Source organism: Mus pahari, chromosome 5, assembly GCF_900095145.1.
Source record: "Mus pahari chromosome 5, PAHARI_EIJ_v1.1, whole genome shotgun sequence".
Taxonomy (NCBI): domain Eukaryota; kingdom Metazoa; phylum Chordata; class Mammalia; order Rodentia; family Muridae; genus Mus; species Mus pahari.
Genome location: NC_034594.1, coordinates 33,463,356 through 33,482,373, shown reverse-complemented (window position 1 = coordinate 33,482,373; position 19,018 = coordinate 33,463,356). Strand labels below are relative to the sequence as shown.

Here is a 19,018-nt window from a genome sequence, read left to right as displayed (position 1 = left end):
TCTCTCTCTCTCTCTCTCTCTCTCTCTCTCTCGCTCTCTCTCTCACACACACACACACACACACACACACAAAATGCCACACGAGAAAGACATCATATTTGTCCTTTTGAGTCTAAATTTACTTTTCTAGTTCTATTTCCCTGAAAATTGCACAATTTCATTTTTCTTCATAGCTGAATAAGACCTTCTATACTGCATTTTTAACCCATCCATTCAGTGATGGGCCCCTCAGCTGGGCTGTGTATAGTGCAGTACGGAGAATGGAAGCACAGCCATCTTATGAGGTACTTAAACACCTTCACGTACACACTCAGGAGTGGTAGAGCTGGATCATATGGTAGTTCATTTTTAGTTGTTTGAGAAAATGTTATACTGATCATAGTAGGCAGACAAATTTTCATCACTACCTACTGTGGGTAAGGATTTCTTCTCCCTCCCCATCACAGCCTTACCAGCATTTGCTGTCTTTAGTTTTTATGATGATAACCATTTGGAATGGGGTAAATTAGAATTCAGTGTAGTTTGGATTTACATTTCCCTGAAGCCAAGGACATTGGTGATTTCTCCCCAAAATGTACTGGCTACTTGTCATTTTTCTTACTTTTCACTGGATACATTTTTATATTTAATTTTTGAGCCCTTTGTATATTCTGGACAGTAATTCTGCCTAAATCCCCCATCCTAACTTTTTTCTCATCACTCAACTGATAATCTCCTTGGCTGTACAGAAGCTCTTTCATTTAGTATGATCCCATTCGTCAGTTCTTATTATTATTTCTGACCTGTTGGAGTCCTTTCCTGGAAGCCTTGGCCCAGGATTTTCTTGGAGCATTTTCTCTGTTTGTTTTTTCTCCAGGAGTTTCTGAGTTCCCAGTTTTCTACTGAGAGTTTTGATTCTTATGAATTTGCTGTTTTTCATAGAGAGAGAAGTGCTTCTGCTTACACTGTTTTACATGTAGACAACCAGTTTTAGCAGCTCTGTTTGTTGAGGAGGCTCCTTTTCCTATATATGTTTTGGATATTTTCCTCAGAAACCAAGTAGCCATCGGTGTTCCTGCATTGCTTCATTTCCGGGTCGTCGACCCCTTGGTTTGCTTGTCTGTTTTTATGCCAGTAGCATGCTGGTTTTGTTACTATAATTCTATCATATAATTTGAAGTCCAGCATTATGATATTTCCAGCTCTGCTGTTTCTTTGTAGGCTTGCTTTGGCTGCTTGTAGTCTTTTGTGCCTCCCTATGGATGTCTGGAATGATTTTTCTAGTTCTGGGAAGTATGTGATTGGAATTTTCATGGAGAGTCCACTGAATCTGTAGGTTGCTAGGAAAAGATCGCTTACTTCAATCTTTATGGTAGAAATTCTGTAGCAGCAGGAAGTCTTGTTCTTCCCTATCAGCCTTGGTACATAGATTAGGATTGAGGTATTTTATCATCATCATCATCATCATCATCATAGAATACTATGAAAGGGCCTAATGTTAGCTCTTGTGCCAAAATGTCTACCAAATCACTAAATGTCATTAGGAATAACCTACTGCAAATGACTTACTGCACTTTCATAGTGCTACTCCTTATATATTTTTATAATAACCAAATCACATGCAGGCTTCCTGGTTGGCATACACAAACCATCAGTCCCCTTTTCACTTGAAAGATTATCAAAGAGCTTGAGTGTTGCTAGGCCTGGTGCCACTGACCTCAGCTTTGGGGGTGAAGGAAAAGGGTCACAAGTCCGAGGTGGCTGTAGTGTTAATTTATCATCACCCTGGGCAACCCAGTGAGACCCTTTTATGTCACAAATAAAAAGCAACAAGAGAAGTGGGGAGCTAGAGCTCAGGGCTAGCCTGGCCTAGTCTGGCAAGGCCGTTAGTCCTATCACTGAATACTACTAAATACTCAACTCTTATAAATCCTGCACAGGAAAGGATTCAGTTGGAAAAACTTGTAACTCTTCTGTTAGAAATATTCTGAAAGTCTTTGCCAGAAAGGAACTTATTGGACTAGGGTTGTTGTTCCATGGTAGAGTCCTTGGCTAGTGTGTCAAAGCTTTGGCTAGATCCCCAGGGCTGCAAAAATATAAACTAAATAATGACCAGGACGACAACAACAACAAAACCATGTTGAAGATGTTTCAAAGGCCTTTGCTCAAAACTTGTCACATGATCTCCTTGTGTATTTATGTGTTGGCTGCAAAGCTGAGTATCAGCTAAACATGCCTGAGTTGAGATTTTTAGCTGAAAGTCATTGCTTTAAAGATTGAGAGTTTAGAATGATCTCACTAATTGTCTAATTAAAGCCTACCATAAGATTTGCAGTATTGTCCTTGTTTGTCGATGCTCTGCACAAAGTGGGTAGCTCATAGCCACTGCTAGGTGCTGTGCTCCTACAAGTAACCCCTCAGCTTTATTCCCGTAAGGAACCCTAATAAAACCCACTGGCTCATACACAGAGAAGAGGCACCTTGTGGATTCCTCGGTGAGAATGTTGTTTCTCATCTGTATGTTTCAAACAATATAATACTAACATTTAGTTACTATCATATAATAATCAAGAGAGAATACTAAGATATTCAGTCAAAACAGAGTAACACGAGCAGGCACAATTTGAAGCATTTGGAATTTGTCAGTGAATAGGACAGAAAAATCTTTGAACTCTTGGAGTGCATTCTATAAAAAAGATAGACAATATATTACATGTTGAGCTAGGTTTGATAGCATGTTAGAAGGTGACAGAATTATGGGAACCAAATTGAGCATGGCAGAATGATCCAGGAAGGCTGGAGGGGCAGCTGTCATTTTGAGTAATGTAGCCAGGGTGCCTCACTGAGGGGTTAGTGCACAAGCAGAGACTCTGAGAAGAGTAGAAGTAGATGGGGGCAAGGGGCTTCCTACACATATGAAACTACCAAAGCAAGTGTCCCAAGGTAGTGTCAAGACCATTCCTTAGAGGACATCAGGAGGCCAGAGCCATAACTGGAAAAAAGTGTATAGCCATGCCTTGCAGGACATTTCAAGCCTTCATTTGAAACTTGGTATCTTGAGAAATTGAGCTGAACAGGACAGAAACTGCTTGTCTTAATTAAAGTTTTACCAGTGTGAACAGACACCTCGACCAAGGCAACTCTTATAAGGACAACATTTAATTTACAGGTTCAGAGGTTCAGTCAAGGCAGGATCATGGCAGCATCCAGGCGGGCATGGTGCAGGAGGAGCTGAGAGTTCTACATCTTCAACTGAAGGCTCCTAGTGGAAGACTAACTTCCAGGCAGCTAGGATGACACCCACACCCACAATGATACACCTACTCCATCAAGGCCACACCTCCTAATAGTTCCACTTCCTGGGCCAAGGATATTCAAACCGCGACACAGCTCAACACATCCATGTGGCATCCTTGCTTGAAACTGATCCATATGTAAGCCATTGCTCGCCTGCTTCCCATTAGCTCACATTCTCAGCTATAACTGAAATTCCTTGGATGTGTTTGATGAAAAGAGTCCAGATGTATCTCTGCACTGATCTGTCAGTGATATCCTCCCTTGTCCAAGTAATCATTTGATGAACTAGTTTAAGATGCACATTTTGTACAGGAAGTTGCTTGGCACTTCTTGCCTCTGCCCTGAATGTCTGGAATTGTGTATGTTCTGGCTGGCAGTGGTTAGGACTTGGCCCTGATCCCTAGCGTGGATCTACTGAAGCGTTTCATGTTCTTCATGTGCTTCCCTCAATTATGGATGACGTTCTGTACAGGAAATAGCAATGAAGCATCTTCTCCAGACCAGGTGACACTAGGAGTGAAGGGGGAGGGGCTCCATTCTGTTCCATCCTTCCAGGATGCTCATCCTGAACAGCAAGCAGTGCTTTCCAGCAGTCAGCCATGACGATGATGATGATGATGATGATGGTGATGAGGAGGAGGAGGAGGAGGAGGAGGAAGAGGAGGAGGAGGAGGAGGAGGAAGAGATGATGGTTTATTTTGATTTTATGTATACAAATGGGTGTTTTTGCCTACATGTGTATACCTGGTTTCTGAAAAGTTAGACCACCTGAAACTGGAGTTTCAGACATGTGTGTTGTCATGCTGGTGCTGGGAATCAAACCCAGGTCCTTAATCACTGAGCTGTACACCTCTCTGGTCTCGTCCCAGTCCCAACCTTGCAACTCTCTCCCCTGATTACTCCCTCCCCCTCTGAGTCACCCCACCCTGGGAAATCTAGTTGCATCAGGACTAAGTGATTCCTCTCCCACTGAGGTCTAACCAGGAAGTTCAGGTAGGAGAAGGTGATTCAAAGCTAGGCAACAAAAAGTCAGAGACAGCCCCTGCTCCAATTGTTAGGGGACCCACATGGAGACCAAGCTGCAGGGCAGGGGTCTAGGTCCAGCCCCTATGTCATCTTTAGTTAGTGTATCAGTCTCTGTGAATCCCCAGGGATCCAGGTTAGTTGACTCTGTATCTTCTTGTGGTGTTCTTGACCCCTCTGGCTCTCTTAATCCTATCCCCCACTCTTCCACAAGACTCCCTGGGCTCTTCCTGATGTTTGGCTGTGGGTCTCTGCATCTGTTTCCATCCGCTGCTGGATGGAGCCTCTCAGGAGACAGTTATGCTAGGTTCCTGTCTATAAACATAGTAGAGTATCATTAGTAGTGTAAGAGGTTTTCTCTCTCCCGTGGGATAAGTCTCAAGTTGGGTCAGTCACTGGTTGGCTGATACCTTAGTCTCTGCTCCATCTTTATCCCTGGTATCTTGTAAGCAGGACAAAATTTGGGTTCAAGGTTTTGTGTGGGGGTTGATACCCAACTCCTTCCACTGAAAGTCCTGCCTGGCTACAGGGGGTGGCCACTTCAATCTCTATAACCCCTACTGATAGGTAGGGTCACCACCATATACTTCCTGTAGCCTCCCCTATCCCATATCTTCAGCTGGTCCCAGAGATGCCCTCACCAATTTTTATTCTCATTCTCAGCCTTCTCCAATCCCGCCCTCCCTCTCTATACCTGATCAATGTCTCCATTCCCCTCCTCAGCCCCTCTCCCACCCAGTTTCCTCTCTCCATCCATCCCTGATGACTGACTATTTTGTTTCCTCTTCTGAGTGAGATTCACACATCCTCCCTTGGGTCCTCCTCATTACCCAGTTGCTTTGGGTCTGTAGATTGTATCTGGGTTATCCTGCACTTCATGGCTAATGTCCACTTATAAGTGAGCACATATCATACATGTCCTTCTGGGTCTGTATTACCTCACTCATGATGATATTCTCAAGTTTCATCCTGTAAATTTCATGATGCCTTTGTTTTTAATAGCTGAATAACATTCCATTTTGTAAATGAACCACATTTTCTTTATCTGTTCTTCAGTTGTGGGACCTCTAGGTTGTTTCCAGTTTCTGGCTATTAAGAATAAAGCTGCTCTGAACATAGTTGAGCAAGTGTCCCTATGATATAGTAGGGTATCTTTTGGGTATATGCCCAAGAGTGGTATAGCTGGATCTTGAGGTAGAACTATTCCCAAACTGTCATATGGATTTCCAAAGTGGTTGTACAAGTTTGCGATCCCACCAGCAATGGAGGAGTGTTCCTCTTTCTCCACATCCTCACCAGAATCTGCTGTCACCTGAGGTTTTGATCTTAGCCATTCTGACTGGTGTAAGGTGGAATCTCAGAGTTGTTTTGATTTGCATTTCCCTGATGACTAAGGATATTGAGAATTCTCTGTTTAGCTCTGTACCCCATTTTTTAATTGTTTTATTTGGTTTTTTGATATCTTTCTTGAGTTCTTTATCTATTTTGGATATTAGCCCTCTGTCAAATGTAGAGTTGGTAAAGATCTTTTCTCGTTCTATAAGTTGTCATGTTGTCCTATTGACAGTGTCCTTATCCTTGCAAGAGCCTTTCACTTTCATGAAGTCCCATTTATCAAGTGTTGGTCTTAGAGTCATTAGTATGCTGTCAGGAAGTTGCCTTCTGTGCCAATGAGTTCAAAGCTATTCCCCACTTTCTCTTCTATTAGATTTAGTGTACCTGCTTTTATGTTGATGTCTATGATCCACTTGGACTTGAGTTGTGTGCAGGGTAATGAATATGGATCTGTTTGCATTCTTCTACATGCAGCCATCCAGTTAGATCTGCATCATTTGTTGAAGATGCTTTCATTTTTCCATTGTATGGTTTTGCCTTCATTGTCAAATATCAAGTGTCCATAGGTGTGTGTGTTTATTTCTAGGTCTTCAATTCTATCCTATTGATCAAACCTGTCTGTTTTTATGCCAATACTATGCAGATTTTATTCCTACTGACGAGCTCTTCTTAATTAGAAGAGCCTTCTCCTCCCTCTCTCTCCTGCCTCCCATTTCTGTTCCTGTTTTGTCTAATGATATACCATTGTCCTTTCTTACCAGTTTAATTTTCTCAGAAGACTGTTGTGGCATCCAAAGTGTCCATACAGGTATCCCTAAGGCTACCCTTACAGTGTGAGTTTTTAGTTGCCCAGGGAATCTTTGGATCTGTGAATGAAAGGCACACACATTAGCTTATTTTTAGTATGCCATCAATTAATGACTGGGCACTTCTAATCCTCTGCCTGCTACCCTAGCCCCAATCAGGGAAGTGGCCCGTGGCCACTTACCCAAAATCTCACATGGCTGGTTGGCTTTATCTTCTGCAGCTTCTATGTCCATCTGTACCCCACACTACATGGTGATTTCTCCTTCTCATCCCCACTATAGCATCCTAGCCCATGCAACTCTAAGGATCCTGCCCCATCTCCTTTTGCCCAGCCATTGGCTGCTGGAATTTTTTTTTCAATTTTTTAATTAGATATTTTCTTCATTTACATTTCAAATTTCAGACTATTCCAAAATCCCCTATACCCCCCCCCCCCCGGTGCCCTGCACCCTTACCCACACACTCCCACTTCTTGACCCTGGCGTTCTCCTGTACTGGGGCATATAAAGTTTGCAAGACCAAGGGGCCTCTCTTCCCAATGATGGACGACTAGGCCATCTTCTGCTACATATGCAGCTAGAGACACGAGTTCTGGGGGTACTGGTTAGTTCCTATTGTTGTTCCACCTATAGGGTTGCAGACCCCTTCAGCTCCTTGGGTAATTTCTCTAGCTCCTCCATTGGGGGCCCTGTGTTCCATCTGATAGATGACTGGGAGCATCCACTTCTGTATTTGCCAGGCACTGGCATAGCCTGACACGAGACAGCTACATCAGGGTACTTTCAGCAAAATCTTGCTGGCATATGCAATAGTGTCTGCGTTTGGTGACTGATGATGGGATGGATCCCTGGGTGGGGTAGTCTCTGGATGTTCCATCCTTTCGTGTTAGCTCCAAACTTTGTCTCTGTAACTCCTTCCATGGGTATTTTGTTCCCTATTCTAAGGAAGAATGAAGTATCCACATGTTGGTCTTCCTTCTTCTTGATTTGATCAACCATAAACAAATTGGGGACAAGGACCTTTACTGTTTGGACACACAGATTCCCGATTGAATCAAAGCATCAGAACCAATCTCCAACAATCCTTACTAGTGTGAAAATTTTCAGCGGGACCACTGCTGTATCCAATCATGCCTTACACATTTGTTTTTCTTTGTCTATCCAGAGAGGGTTTTCATGTAACAAATTGGACACCCAGGGCAACTGTGTTTTTAAAAATGCTAGTTTTCGTGAGGAAGTCTGATGGTGGTTTTTCAAAAGACCTAATGAAATTGATGATCTATTTGGTAAATTTAGTGGTGAAGACCTCCTCTCACCCCTGCAGTGTTCTTCAGATCTGCATTATAGTCAGAGTCTTCAGTGTTGGGGTGAGGTTTCAGTACCCCTCTACGCTATGCTCTAAATCGTCTCTGCTTACAGTTCTGCAGTCTCTGTTGGGAGAGTATGCCTTGCCCAGAATTAGAACAATAATTTTCATTCAGATCTCAAATATCAGATTGACTATCTCTAGTTCATGAATGTAGCCACAGCTGAGCCTGATTCCTTGTGATCCACCATCCTGGGTCAAGGGAGGCACAGTTGTTTTCAATTTGTGTTGAAGGGAAAATTGAAAATCGTCTTATGTTTATTTATATCTTTTCTTTTTTTTCAGAAATACAGAGAGGAGAAAGGGAAAGTTGTAGGCATGGCCTCTCATTTGGGTGACACAGACTGCTACTGGCATCTATGTAAATTTCTTGTGTTTTTGACTGCCCTGGGTTGGCTAGCATTATATTGGGGTCTTTGAAGAGGTTTTGCCTGTTAGTTTTTACAACATCTCTAGAGTCTGGGGGTAGGTTAGAGATACTCATGTAGATATAGAAACATTTCAAAATCCAAAATATATTTTGATATGTTTAATATGCCTGGTAATATATCCTTCATGTCATTTTAGTAAAAGAGAATTTATTGTAGGTTTTCTGTAAATCCAGAGCTTAAGTATAGAAGAAATTAATCTTTTTAAAATAATTTTATGCCTATTGCTCTTTTATTTTAGGTTTTTGTCGTATTTTGAGAATGAAATGAGAAAACTATTCTTTATAATTACATGTAGGTTATTTACTTGAATCTCCATTCCTTCATTTTTTTGTTTCATGCTGTTCCTTCTTTCCTAGAGAGGCAGTGTATGGGCTGAGACAAATGCAGAAATTTGATTCATGGTAGCAAAACAAATGGAAAGCGATGGGAAAGGGAACATGGAAGGCAAAGAGCAGGCGAATCTTGGAAGGTGACATGTTTCTAGGTTGAGTGGAAGGATGACCCCTCTATGGGGAAAGGTTAAATGTTAAGGTGAGAGAAGGCAGTGGATTGTGGGGAATTAGATCAACAACACAGTCGTTGAAGGGAGTGGAGCCTTGAACAAGAAAGCAACCAGCAGGCATGAGTATTGAAAGATAATAGAGAACAGATCTTGAAAAGGCAATAGTGATGAGGTCTAATGTCTTCTATCATTTGGGTACTATAGCAGCTATGGCTCGGTACTGTAAGTTAGAGGGAGGCGAGACAGAGAATGTGGGGAGAGTGAGATAGATTTGGAATTACCTTTAAGAGAGATGAACAAGAAATGTGGCCAACTGTAAACGGGACAACCTGTAGTGTGTTTTAAAGACTAGGGGTATTTTTACTTGATCATAGAGGGAAATGGATTTTTAATTGCTCTATATTACACTTAGAGAGAATTTAGAGTTCTTTATAATTGGTTACTGTTTGTTTGTTTATTTTAAACTCCAAATTTTATTCCCCTCCTGGTCCACCCTCTGACTGTTCCTCACCCCATACCTCCTCCCTGCCTCCCTGTCTCCATGAGGATGTCCCCACTCCCCACCCTTACTGCATCAGACCTTTAAACTCCCTGGGGCCTCCAGTCTCGAGGGTTAGGTGCATCTTCTCTGACTGAACCCAGACCCGGAAGTCCTCTGCTGTATACGTGTTGGGGGCCTCATATCAGCTGGTGTATGCTGCCTGGTTGGTGTTCCAGTATCTGAGAGATCTCAGGGTTCCAGGTTAATTGAGACTGCTGGTCCTCCTACAAGGCCACCCACCTCCTCAGTTTCTTCCAGCTCTTCCTTAATTCAACCACAGGGGTCAGCAGCTTCTGTCCATTGGTTGGATGCAAATATCTGCATCTGACTCTTTCAGCTGCTTGTTGGGTCTTTCGGAGAGCAGTCATGCTAGGTCCCTTTTTGTAGTGCTCCCTAACCTCCATAATAGTCTCAGGTCTCAGGCCCTCCTCTTGAGCTGGATCCCACTTTGGGCCTGTCACAGGGTCTTCTTTTCCTCAGGCTCCTCTCCATCTCCACCCCTGCAATTCTTTCAGAGAGGAACAATTATGGGTCAGAAATTTGACTGTGGGATGGAGAACACCATCCCTCACTTGATGCCCTTTCTTTCTGCTGAAGGTGGCTCTGCAAGTTCCCTTTCCCCACTGTAGGGCATTTCATCTAAGGTCCCTCTCTTTGAGTCCTGAGATTCTCTCACCTCTAAGGTCTCTGGAACATTCTAGAGGGTTGCCTCAAGCTCCTACCTCCTGAGGTTGCCTGTTTCCATTCTTTCTGCTGGCCCTCAGGGTTTCAGTTCTTTCCCCCTGACCTGATACTAGATCAAGAATCATGGTTCTGTCTTCTCCTCCTCCTCCCCATCTCCTTTCCCTCCCAGGTTCCTCTCCCCTCCACCCTTGTGGTTGCTTTCTTCTCTCTTCCAAGTGGGACTGAGGCATCCTCACTTGGGCCCTTCAGCTTGTTGACCTTTTTGAGTTCTGTGTGCTGTAATTTGGGTATTCAGCGAGGTTTTTTGTTTGTTTGTTTTGTTTTTTTGGCTAATATCTACTTATTAGTGAGTACATACCATGCATGTCCTTTTGGGTCTGAGTAACCTCACTCAGGATATTTTCTAGTTCCATCCATTTGCCTGCAAAACTCAGGATGTCCTCATTCTTAATAGCTGACTAGTATTCCTTTGTGTAAATGAACCACATTTTCTGTATCCATTCTTCTGTGGTGGGACATCTGGGTTTCCAGCTTCTGGCTATTACAAACAAGGCCATAGTGGGTTATGAGGATGTAATTTTTAGGGAAACTGTCAGTCTACCATCACCACAGTATTAACAGTATGAGTGTCTCCTACTTGCTAAACTATGGTGAGGGACAACCCTGAGAACTGGCCCCTCACTGTCAACCTTCTGCTCTCAATCTCATCCTTTAGGAGATGTCTGTATTCTTTTGAGCCTAAATACTCATGTATGCTGTTAGGCATTGGGATTTAAGGGATTAACCTTTCCTCCAGATCTCTAACAGACTCCTTTGTTTCCATGCTTTCTTCCCACCCATGTTCCATATATGAGAAAAAAACATGAGTCCATTCTTTATGAGCCTGTCTTATTTTGCTTAGCAAGATGCCTCCCTATAAACAACACAATTCCATTCTTCTCTGTGGCAGAATAAAACCCCATTGTGCATCTCTATCACAGTTATTTTATTATTATTATTATTATTATTATTATTATTATTATTATTATTATTATTATATTTACAATCCACCTGTTGCCCCCTCCCATTCCCCCTTCCCATAGTTCCTTATCCCATTCCTCCTCCCCCTGTCTCAGAGAGGGTGCTCCCCCCAGTCAAGCTTCCCCTCTCCTGAGGCCTCAAGTCTCTCCAGGACTAGGTCTGTCTTCTCCTACTGAGGCCAGACCAGGCAGACCTCTGCTATGTATGTGTCAGGGGCCACAGACCAGCCCATGTATGCTGCTTGGTTGATGTCTCAGTCTCTGGGAGCTCCCAGAGGTCTGGGCTAGTTGGTTTGATGTGAATTACTTTTATTTTGTTTAGGTATGGGCCTTGACTTCCTGATTTCTCCAATACTTTTAACATGAAGGGATGTAATTTGTCAAATGCTTTTTCAGCATCTAATGAGATGATCATGTGGTTTTTGTCTTTGAGTTTATTTGTATGGTGGATTAGGTTAATGGATTTTTGTATATTGAACCAATCTTGCATCCCTGGGATGAAGCCCATTTGATCGTGGTAAATGATGGTTTTGATGTGTTCCTGGTTTCATTTTGCTAGAATTTTATTGAGTATTTTTGCATCGATATAAGGGGAATTGGTCTGAAGTTCTCTTTTTTTTGTTGGGTCATTGTGTGGTTTGGGTATCAGAGAAACTGTGGCTTTATAGAATGAAATGTTCCTTCTGTTTCTATTGTTTGGAATACTTTGAGGAGTGTTGAAGGTCTGGTAGAATTCTAAACTAAAGTAATCTGGCCCTGAACTTTTTTTGGTTGGGAGATTTTTCATGGCTTCTTCTATTTCCTTAGCGGATATGGGCCTGTTTAGATAGTTTACCTGCTCTTGATTTAAATTTGGTACATGGTATCTGTCTAGAAAATCATCCATTTCGTGTAGATTTTTCCAATTTCTGAGTATAGGCTTTTGTAGTAAGATCTGATGTTTTTTTGAATTTCCTCAGTTTCTGTTGTTATGTCTCCCTTTTTATTCCCGATTTTGTTAATTTGGATACTGTCTCTGTGCTCTTTAGTTGGCTTGGCTAGTTCGTTTATCTGTGTTGTTGATTTTCTCTAAGAGCCAGCTTTTGGTTTTGTTGATTCTTTGTATTGTTCTCTTTGTTTCTAGTTTGTCAATCTCTCCCCTGAGTTTGATTATTTGTTGCCGTCTACTCCTCTTGGGCGTTTGCTTCTTTCTGTTCTAGAGCTGTCGGGTATGCTCTACTAGTAACTAGTTAAGTCACTAGTGTAGTATCTCCCCAGTCTCTTTTTGAGGGCACTTAGTGCTATGAAGTTTCCTCTGAGCACTGCTTTCAGTGTGTCCCATAAGTTCGGGTATGCTGTGCCTTTGTTTCATTGAATCCCAGAAATTCTTTAATTTCTTTCTTTCCTGACCTAGTTATCATTGAGTAGAGAGTTGTTCCATTTCCATGGGTATGTGGGCTTTCTGTTCTTGTTGTTATTGAAGTCTAGCCTTAGTCTGTGGTGATCTGTTAGGATGCATGGGACTATTTCAATCTTCTTGTATCTGTTGAGGCTTGTTTTGTGATGGAATATGTGGTCAGTTTTGGAGAAGGTACCATGAGGTGCTGAGAAGAGGGTATATTCTTTTGTTTTAGGTTGAAATGTTCTGTACATATGTGCTATATCCATTTGGTTCATAACTTTTATTAGTTTTTCTGTTTTGATGACCTGTCCATTGGTGAGATTGAGGTGCTGAAGTCTCCCACCATTATTGTGTGAGGTTCAATGTGTGTTTTGAGCTTTGGTAAAGTTTCTTATATGAATGTGGGTGCTGTTGCATTTGGGGCATAGATATTCAGAATTGAGTTTTGCTGGGTATGATAGACTTGGCTGGCATTTGTGTTCTCTTATGGTCTGCATGACTTCTGTCTAGGCTTTTCTGGCTTTTAGGGTCTTTGTTGAGAAGTGTTGGTTTGATGTGTCTGCCTTTATATGTTACTTGGACTTTTTCCCTTCAGCTTTTAATATTTCTTCTTTGTTCTGTGCATTTAGTGTTTGATTATTCTATGACAGGAGGATTTTCTTTTCTGGTCCAATCTGTTTGTTGTTCCGTAGACTTCTTGTACATTTATGGCAATCTCTTTCTCTAGGTTGGGGAAGTTTTCTTCTATGATTTTGTTGAAGATGTTTATGGTCCTTTGAGTTGAGAATCTTTGCTCTTTTCTATTCCTATTATTCTTAGGTCTAATCTTTTCATTGTGTCTTGGATTTCCTGGATGTTTTGAGTTAGGAGCTTTTTATGATTTGTATTTTATTTGACCGTTGTGTCAATATCTTCTATGGTATCTTCTACACCTGAGATTCTCTCTTCTATCTCTTGTATTCTGTTGGTGATGCTTGCATCTGAAAGATCCTGGTCTCTTTACTAGGTTTTCCCTTTACAGGGTTGCCTACATTTGTAATTTGTTTATTGTTTCTACTTCCATTTTTAGGTCTTGGACCACTTTTTACAGTTTCTTCACCTGTTTGATTATGTTTTCCTGTATTTCTTTAAGGGATTTGTTTGTTTCTTCTTCTATTCAACCATGTTTTCTTGTTTTTGTTCTGTTCAACCATGTTTTCTTGTATTTCTTTGATGGGTTGTTTATATCCTCCTAAAGATCTCTATTTTCTTCATAAGATGAGATTTTTTACATCAACATTTAGGTCATACTTTTCAGGTGTGTTGGGGTATTCAGTGCTTGTTATGGTAGGAGAACTGGGTTTTGATGGTGCCAAAGTATGTTGGCTTCTGTTGCTTATGTTTTTGTGCTTGCCTCTTGCCATCTGCATATCTCTGGTGTTAACTTGCCTGAGTGTCTCTGTCTGGAGTCTGCCTCCTGTGTCCCTGGATACAGCAGATTTCCTGGGAGACCTGCACACTGTGGGGTGTTGAGAAGGGCGCACCCATGCTGATCTTCCAGGTGAAGGTGTAGACCAGATAGGGTTCTTGAGGAGGGGGCTCTACCACATTTTTAAAATTCCTTTATCTGCTGATGGACACCTAGGCTGATGTAATAACTTGACTACCATGAGTAGTACCATGCTTAACATGAACTCATGGGTTACTTAATGGAAGCTAAACCTTATTCAATGTGAGTATATATCCAGAAGTAGTATCCATAGATCATATGGTAATTCTATTTTTAGAAACTCTCCAAACTGATTTCTATACTGGTTGCCATTATTTACATTTTCATCAACACCCCTCTCTGCACATCCTCACCACCATCTGTTGTATGTTTTTATGATAGCAGTCATTCTGACTGAGGTAAGATGAGCTCTCATTATACTCTTAATTTCCATTCCCCTGACAGGGAAAGATGTTATGCATTTTTCATGTATTTATTCGCCTCCAAATGGAGTTGTTTATATGGCCAATAACCATTAAAGTTAGAGATAACATGATTTCTTCTCCACTTGACCTTGTAGCTGAATTGAATACCTCTAGGTTATTGTCCCTCCTTCCTACTCCTGAGGCTGGTATTTCTACCTTTCAGTGAATGTGACTGGGTCAAGAGATGCCCACACTGGTTCTCTGTCCCTGCCCCCTTAGAATATATCTCTTCATTTCATTCCTGACCACTCTCTGCCCCTCAGAAGGCCCCTTTGCCAGTGTTGTGTGATACAACATGTGTTTAGCTTAGTTTAGTTGTTTAAGAAGAGAAAGAAGAAAAGTAAGACCAAAAATACAAACTTTTTTTTTTTTTGCATAAGCACAACCTCCTCATGGAGACCTTATAGTCAGAGTGATGCTGAAACTTGTGGTTTCAATAAAATTGATGATGCTTTGTCTACCTTCCTGGGGTCACGGGCAGTGGCTAAAGCATTTTTAGGAAATTTCCAGTGTGCTTTACCACTCATCTTGTTTTTGTTACTGCTGTTCTCTTAAAACAGGACTGCTCCATAGCCCAGGCTAACCTGAAATTTATTTTCTCTTGCTTCTGCTTCCCAAGTGCTGGAATTACAGGGTGTGCTACCACTCTCAGATGCTGACTACTTTTATTACTATTTTAAAGAAACATTTTGTGCATGCAGATATTCTCTTCTCCCTGTCCCTGTATGTTTTCCAAGGGAGGAAGTGTTTGAGTAAATTTGCTTGCAGTAATTTGAGAATTTCTCTCCCCATCTAAGCTCCTCTGTTTGTTCCAAAAAAAGTTGTGAAATAACTACCCTTGTTGTCTAATCTAGAGCACTAATACAAGCCCATGATTCCTGGGTATGCCAGGAATGATGAGTCTAAATTACTTCTGGTTTTATGGAGTATGTAACCACCAGGAATAATGTTCATCTGCAGTTGATAAACATAGCCACAGTGTCTTAGCCAAATGGGACTACTCATTGTTAGGTAGCAGGAAGCCTAAATACAGATGGCTTCAGAACTCGGCAAACTGTCACAGCTGCTTCTGGTTCCTCGATCTGCTCCCTTAATATGTGGCTCTCGTTAAAGAGAACTTCAGAGGAACAAGTAGAGAGATGTGAGCCCATCACCACCCATGTTAAACTAGAAAATTTCCAGCTTACCTGAAGGTCCCACCAATAAACTGCCATGTAAATCTTCCTGGCCAGAACTAGCCACATGTGGCTTCCTTCAGCTATAAAGGATAGTGAAGACTGAGTATTTTTAACCAGGTACAATTGTTGCCTTGAACAAACTTAGACTTATGTTGGTAAAGAAGTTCAGTGACCAAGCAGCATACAATCTGCCTCAGGTACCATAGTATACCTTTAAAGTCCCATGTGTAGTGATTGCCTGGGTTCATTCTAGGTAGACATCTTGGTCACATTCTGTGATGGAGTAGGTTGTCTGTTGACTGTGCAGGAGAGCTGGTGATATCACAACTGGTACATGCCTTCCAAATTTTAGGAACTCTGGCCTTTCTTGGCCGTCCACACTAGAGAGTCACTGACTTATAATGTGATAAATGACATGAAGGGACCAGGCCACCCAGAATGTTCTGGCTCTGAGACCCTGAATGACAGCCCAACATAGACCGCCACCAACAGCAATCTTCCTGAGCTGTTGGTGACAGTCAACTTTGACCAATTTTCTATTTCTTTCAAGTTCAGAAGAGGCCTTTTTCTACTTAGGACTATTCCTTTGTGCTTTGAACCATTTCTCCATCGTCCCTTCTTTATTGGAGGTTTTACTTTATCCTGCCTGGAATTTTTCCCAACTCTTAGAGGTATATTTCTAATTTTTGATCATAGTGGGGGGAAGCATCATATGTGACTTGAAAAGTCAGTATTATCATATCCTTTTCAGTAAGAAAAAGTTTTAAGGTCGTATAATGTGAACAAGTTGTAGACTGTGACTCCCTTTGGCCTTCAGCATGGCAGGGCAGAGCCAGATGCAGTGGAGCATCCTCGCATCATCAGCATGAGGGGAACATTGCAGTTTCTATGTGGAAACCCTGAGAAGTGTGGTCCACTGGTTTGTTCTCTGGGCCACTTTAATGTCTATCTTTCTTCTGTACCAAAGTTGAATCACTGCCTTTTACTGTTCTTATGTTAGCTCTAGCTCTGTTGCCTTTGGCTTTTGCAAGTGGTTGGCCTGGAAGACATGAGGAATTGGCTAGTGCTGCTTAGCTCTGTTCCCACAAAGCCATGCTGTTGCCTGGATCAGCTTCCTGACCTTGAGTCTTTTGTTCACCACCATGGGTTCTGTTGAATTCTCTCAGCTTAATTCTTCAACTTTTGATAAAGAGTTCATAGATGCAAGTTTACCTCAGCTTCTTTCTTACAAATCAGCCCATCGCTGAAGCTGCAGTAAATCAACCCTTGGTTCATAGCAACATTATATTTTGGCAACATCCTGGCCACACCTAAAGGTGCCACCATCTTCCCTACTAGACCTCCATTTTCCCCCAAATAGATGCAAATGCAGAAACGCAGGGGGCTGATGTGCCAGGAGGTAGTCATTAGAAACAGTGTTCACTTATGGTCTGCCTTCTTTATCTTTTTTTCTGCTTATTTTAGAACTTGTGTTGATCTGTGAGCTAAGAGATGGCAGGTGATAATTAAGCTAAAACTGTCTCTTTGGTTTTTACCAGATGAGAATTCTCCAGCCAACTTCTGGGATTCTAAAAACAGGGGTGTGACTGGAACCCAAAAAGGACAAATTGTATGGCGAATTGAGCCCGGGCCCTACTTCATGGAACGTAAGTAATCGATGAACATGATACAGTATGAGACTGAGTAGTGTGCATGTGAGTGAACCTATAGAATTATGTGAGTGCGACACATTATGAGANTGAGTAGTGTGCATGTGAGTGAACCTATAGAATTATGTGAGTGTGACACATTATGAGANTGAGTAGTGTGCATGTGAGTGAACCTATAGAATTATNTGAGTGTGACACATTATGAGACTGAGTAGTATGTATGTGTGTTGAACCTATGGAATCATATTTGAACATTATTGAAGTTTTGGGCTCTTACTTATATATTTATGTCAAGAAGCCCCATATAGAAGAAGATATGTTGATTAGAAAATGTACTTTGGAGATTATATACAGCTGTGACTAGTATTCATTTTAAGAATCATAGAGTTCAATGTTGTGATTAACTTTGGGATTCTATTTGCTTTGAACATACCACATTTCTCACCAGCAGAAGGTTACCTGTAGGTCAACAAAGAGTGGATGAGATAGTCTGTGGCAAACTGCCATTAAGGTCAAATATGAACAATCAGAAATTGGATGCAGAGAGATCAACCGTTACCCCATCCACCCTGTGCTGTATGTGTAAATACAGACACTTACATAGCACATAGTTCATTAGAGATGCCTCAGCTCTTTCTTTTTTGGGTAAAATGTGACAGGGTGTGTGTATGTTTATAGTCATACTAACATTCATGAGTACACAGGAATTCTGAGTGTATTTTTATGGAAGAGGAAGAAGACAGATGAATAAATATAATGAAAGCGCATGCTTGATTTCCCAGTTTATTAGTCAGTCCTGGTTAATTTGAACATCTTCAGAAGTTTCCTTCCTTTAACATATGAAAAACATAGGCTTTCGAAATTTTCCCATAATGTTGAACTCCTAAGAATTAAAATTTCTATGTAAGAGATTCTATGAATTCTAGAAATGAAAGGACTTATCAAGACAAAACATAAAGTATAAGTTGATCAGGTAGGAACTTACTTCAAATGCTTTCAGTAAAGCTCTAAGACTTCTGTAATATAAAATGTTGTTTTAGGCAATCAGCATCTGTGGCCTTAGTCAGCATTAAAGGTTTCAGGTAGTTTCTTCCACAGTCCTTCCTGGTAAGTCAGTATCTAAGAGCCTTTTCTAACTCCACCTCTGTCCTGTAAGGTGTGCCTTGTTTCATAACCCAGCATTCTGCTAATATTGTCCGTTTAAGCATGGTCAACACAAGAATCATAGCCGTGACCTCAACAAGGAGAGGAGATAGTTTATTGTGGCACCAAATATGGTGGGCCATGGTTTTAGTACACACATTTACGTTGGCCTAAGTTCCATGTCTCAATCTGATAACTGTGAAATTTTATCATAACAAAGGAAGAAAATCATACACCAAAACAGTTCCTTCCTTCCTTCCTTCCTTCCTTCCTTCCTTCCTTCCTTCCTTCCTTCCTTCCTTCCCCCTCTCTCTTTCTCTCTTTCTCCTTTGATTGAAATAGAATTTTTTTCTTACATATCATGTCCCGATTATGGTTTCCCCAGCCTCTACTCCTCTCAGCCCCTCCTCACCTCCCCTTGCATTCTGAGGGATCCTTTCTTTCTCACATTAGAAAACAAACAGGCTTCTAAGCTATAATAATAAAATGTATACTTAATATAATATAATATAATATGATATGATAAAACAAAAGCTAACATATCATAGTGGGTCAAAACACACACACACACACACACACACACATGCACAAAGGACCTGTAGGGTAAAGAGAGAAGGATAAATATATAAATAAGATCGTCCTGCGCCTCTCCTGCCCAGGAGGGGTGTTCGCCTGGCGGCTGTCCGCAGGCCGATCCAACACCCAACACCTTTCCTCCCCGACCGAGGAGG

General features: G+C 41.5%; 1 protein-coding gene across 3 annotated transcripts in view; it reads left to right on the top strand.

Annotated features, from left to right (window-relative positions):
- The window catches only part of Hecw2 (HECT, C2 and WW domain containing E3 ubiquitin protein ligase 2), a 373,974-nt gene that overhangs the window by 207,175 nt on the left and 147,781 nt on the right, over nucleotides 1–19,018 (top strand). For 2 of the 3 annotated variants that reach the window (XM_029538487.1, XM_021197433.2), the window contains exon 3: nucleotides 17,034–17,141. In XM_029538487.1, the coding sequence (XP_029394347.1) occupies nucleotides 17,034–17,141 (108 nt within the window). Of the gene's footprint in view, nucleotides 1–10,939; nucleotides 10,944–15,779; nucleotides 15,783–17,033; nucleotides 17,142–19,018 lie in introns of those variants that run through there. The other variant, XM_029538488.1, reaches the window with a different exon arrangement.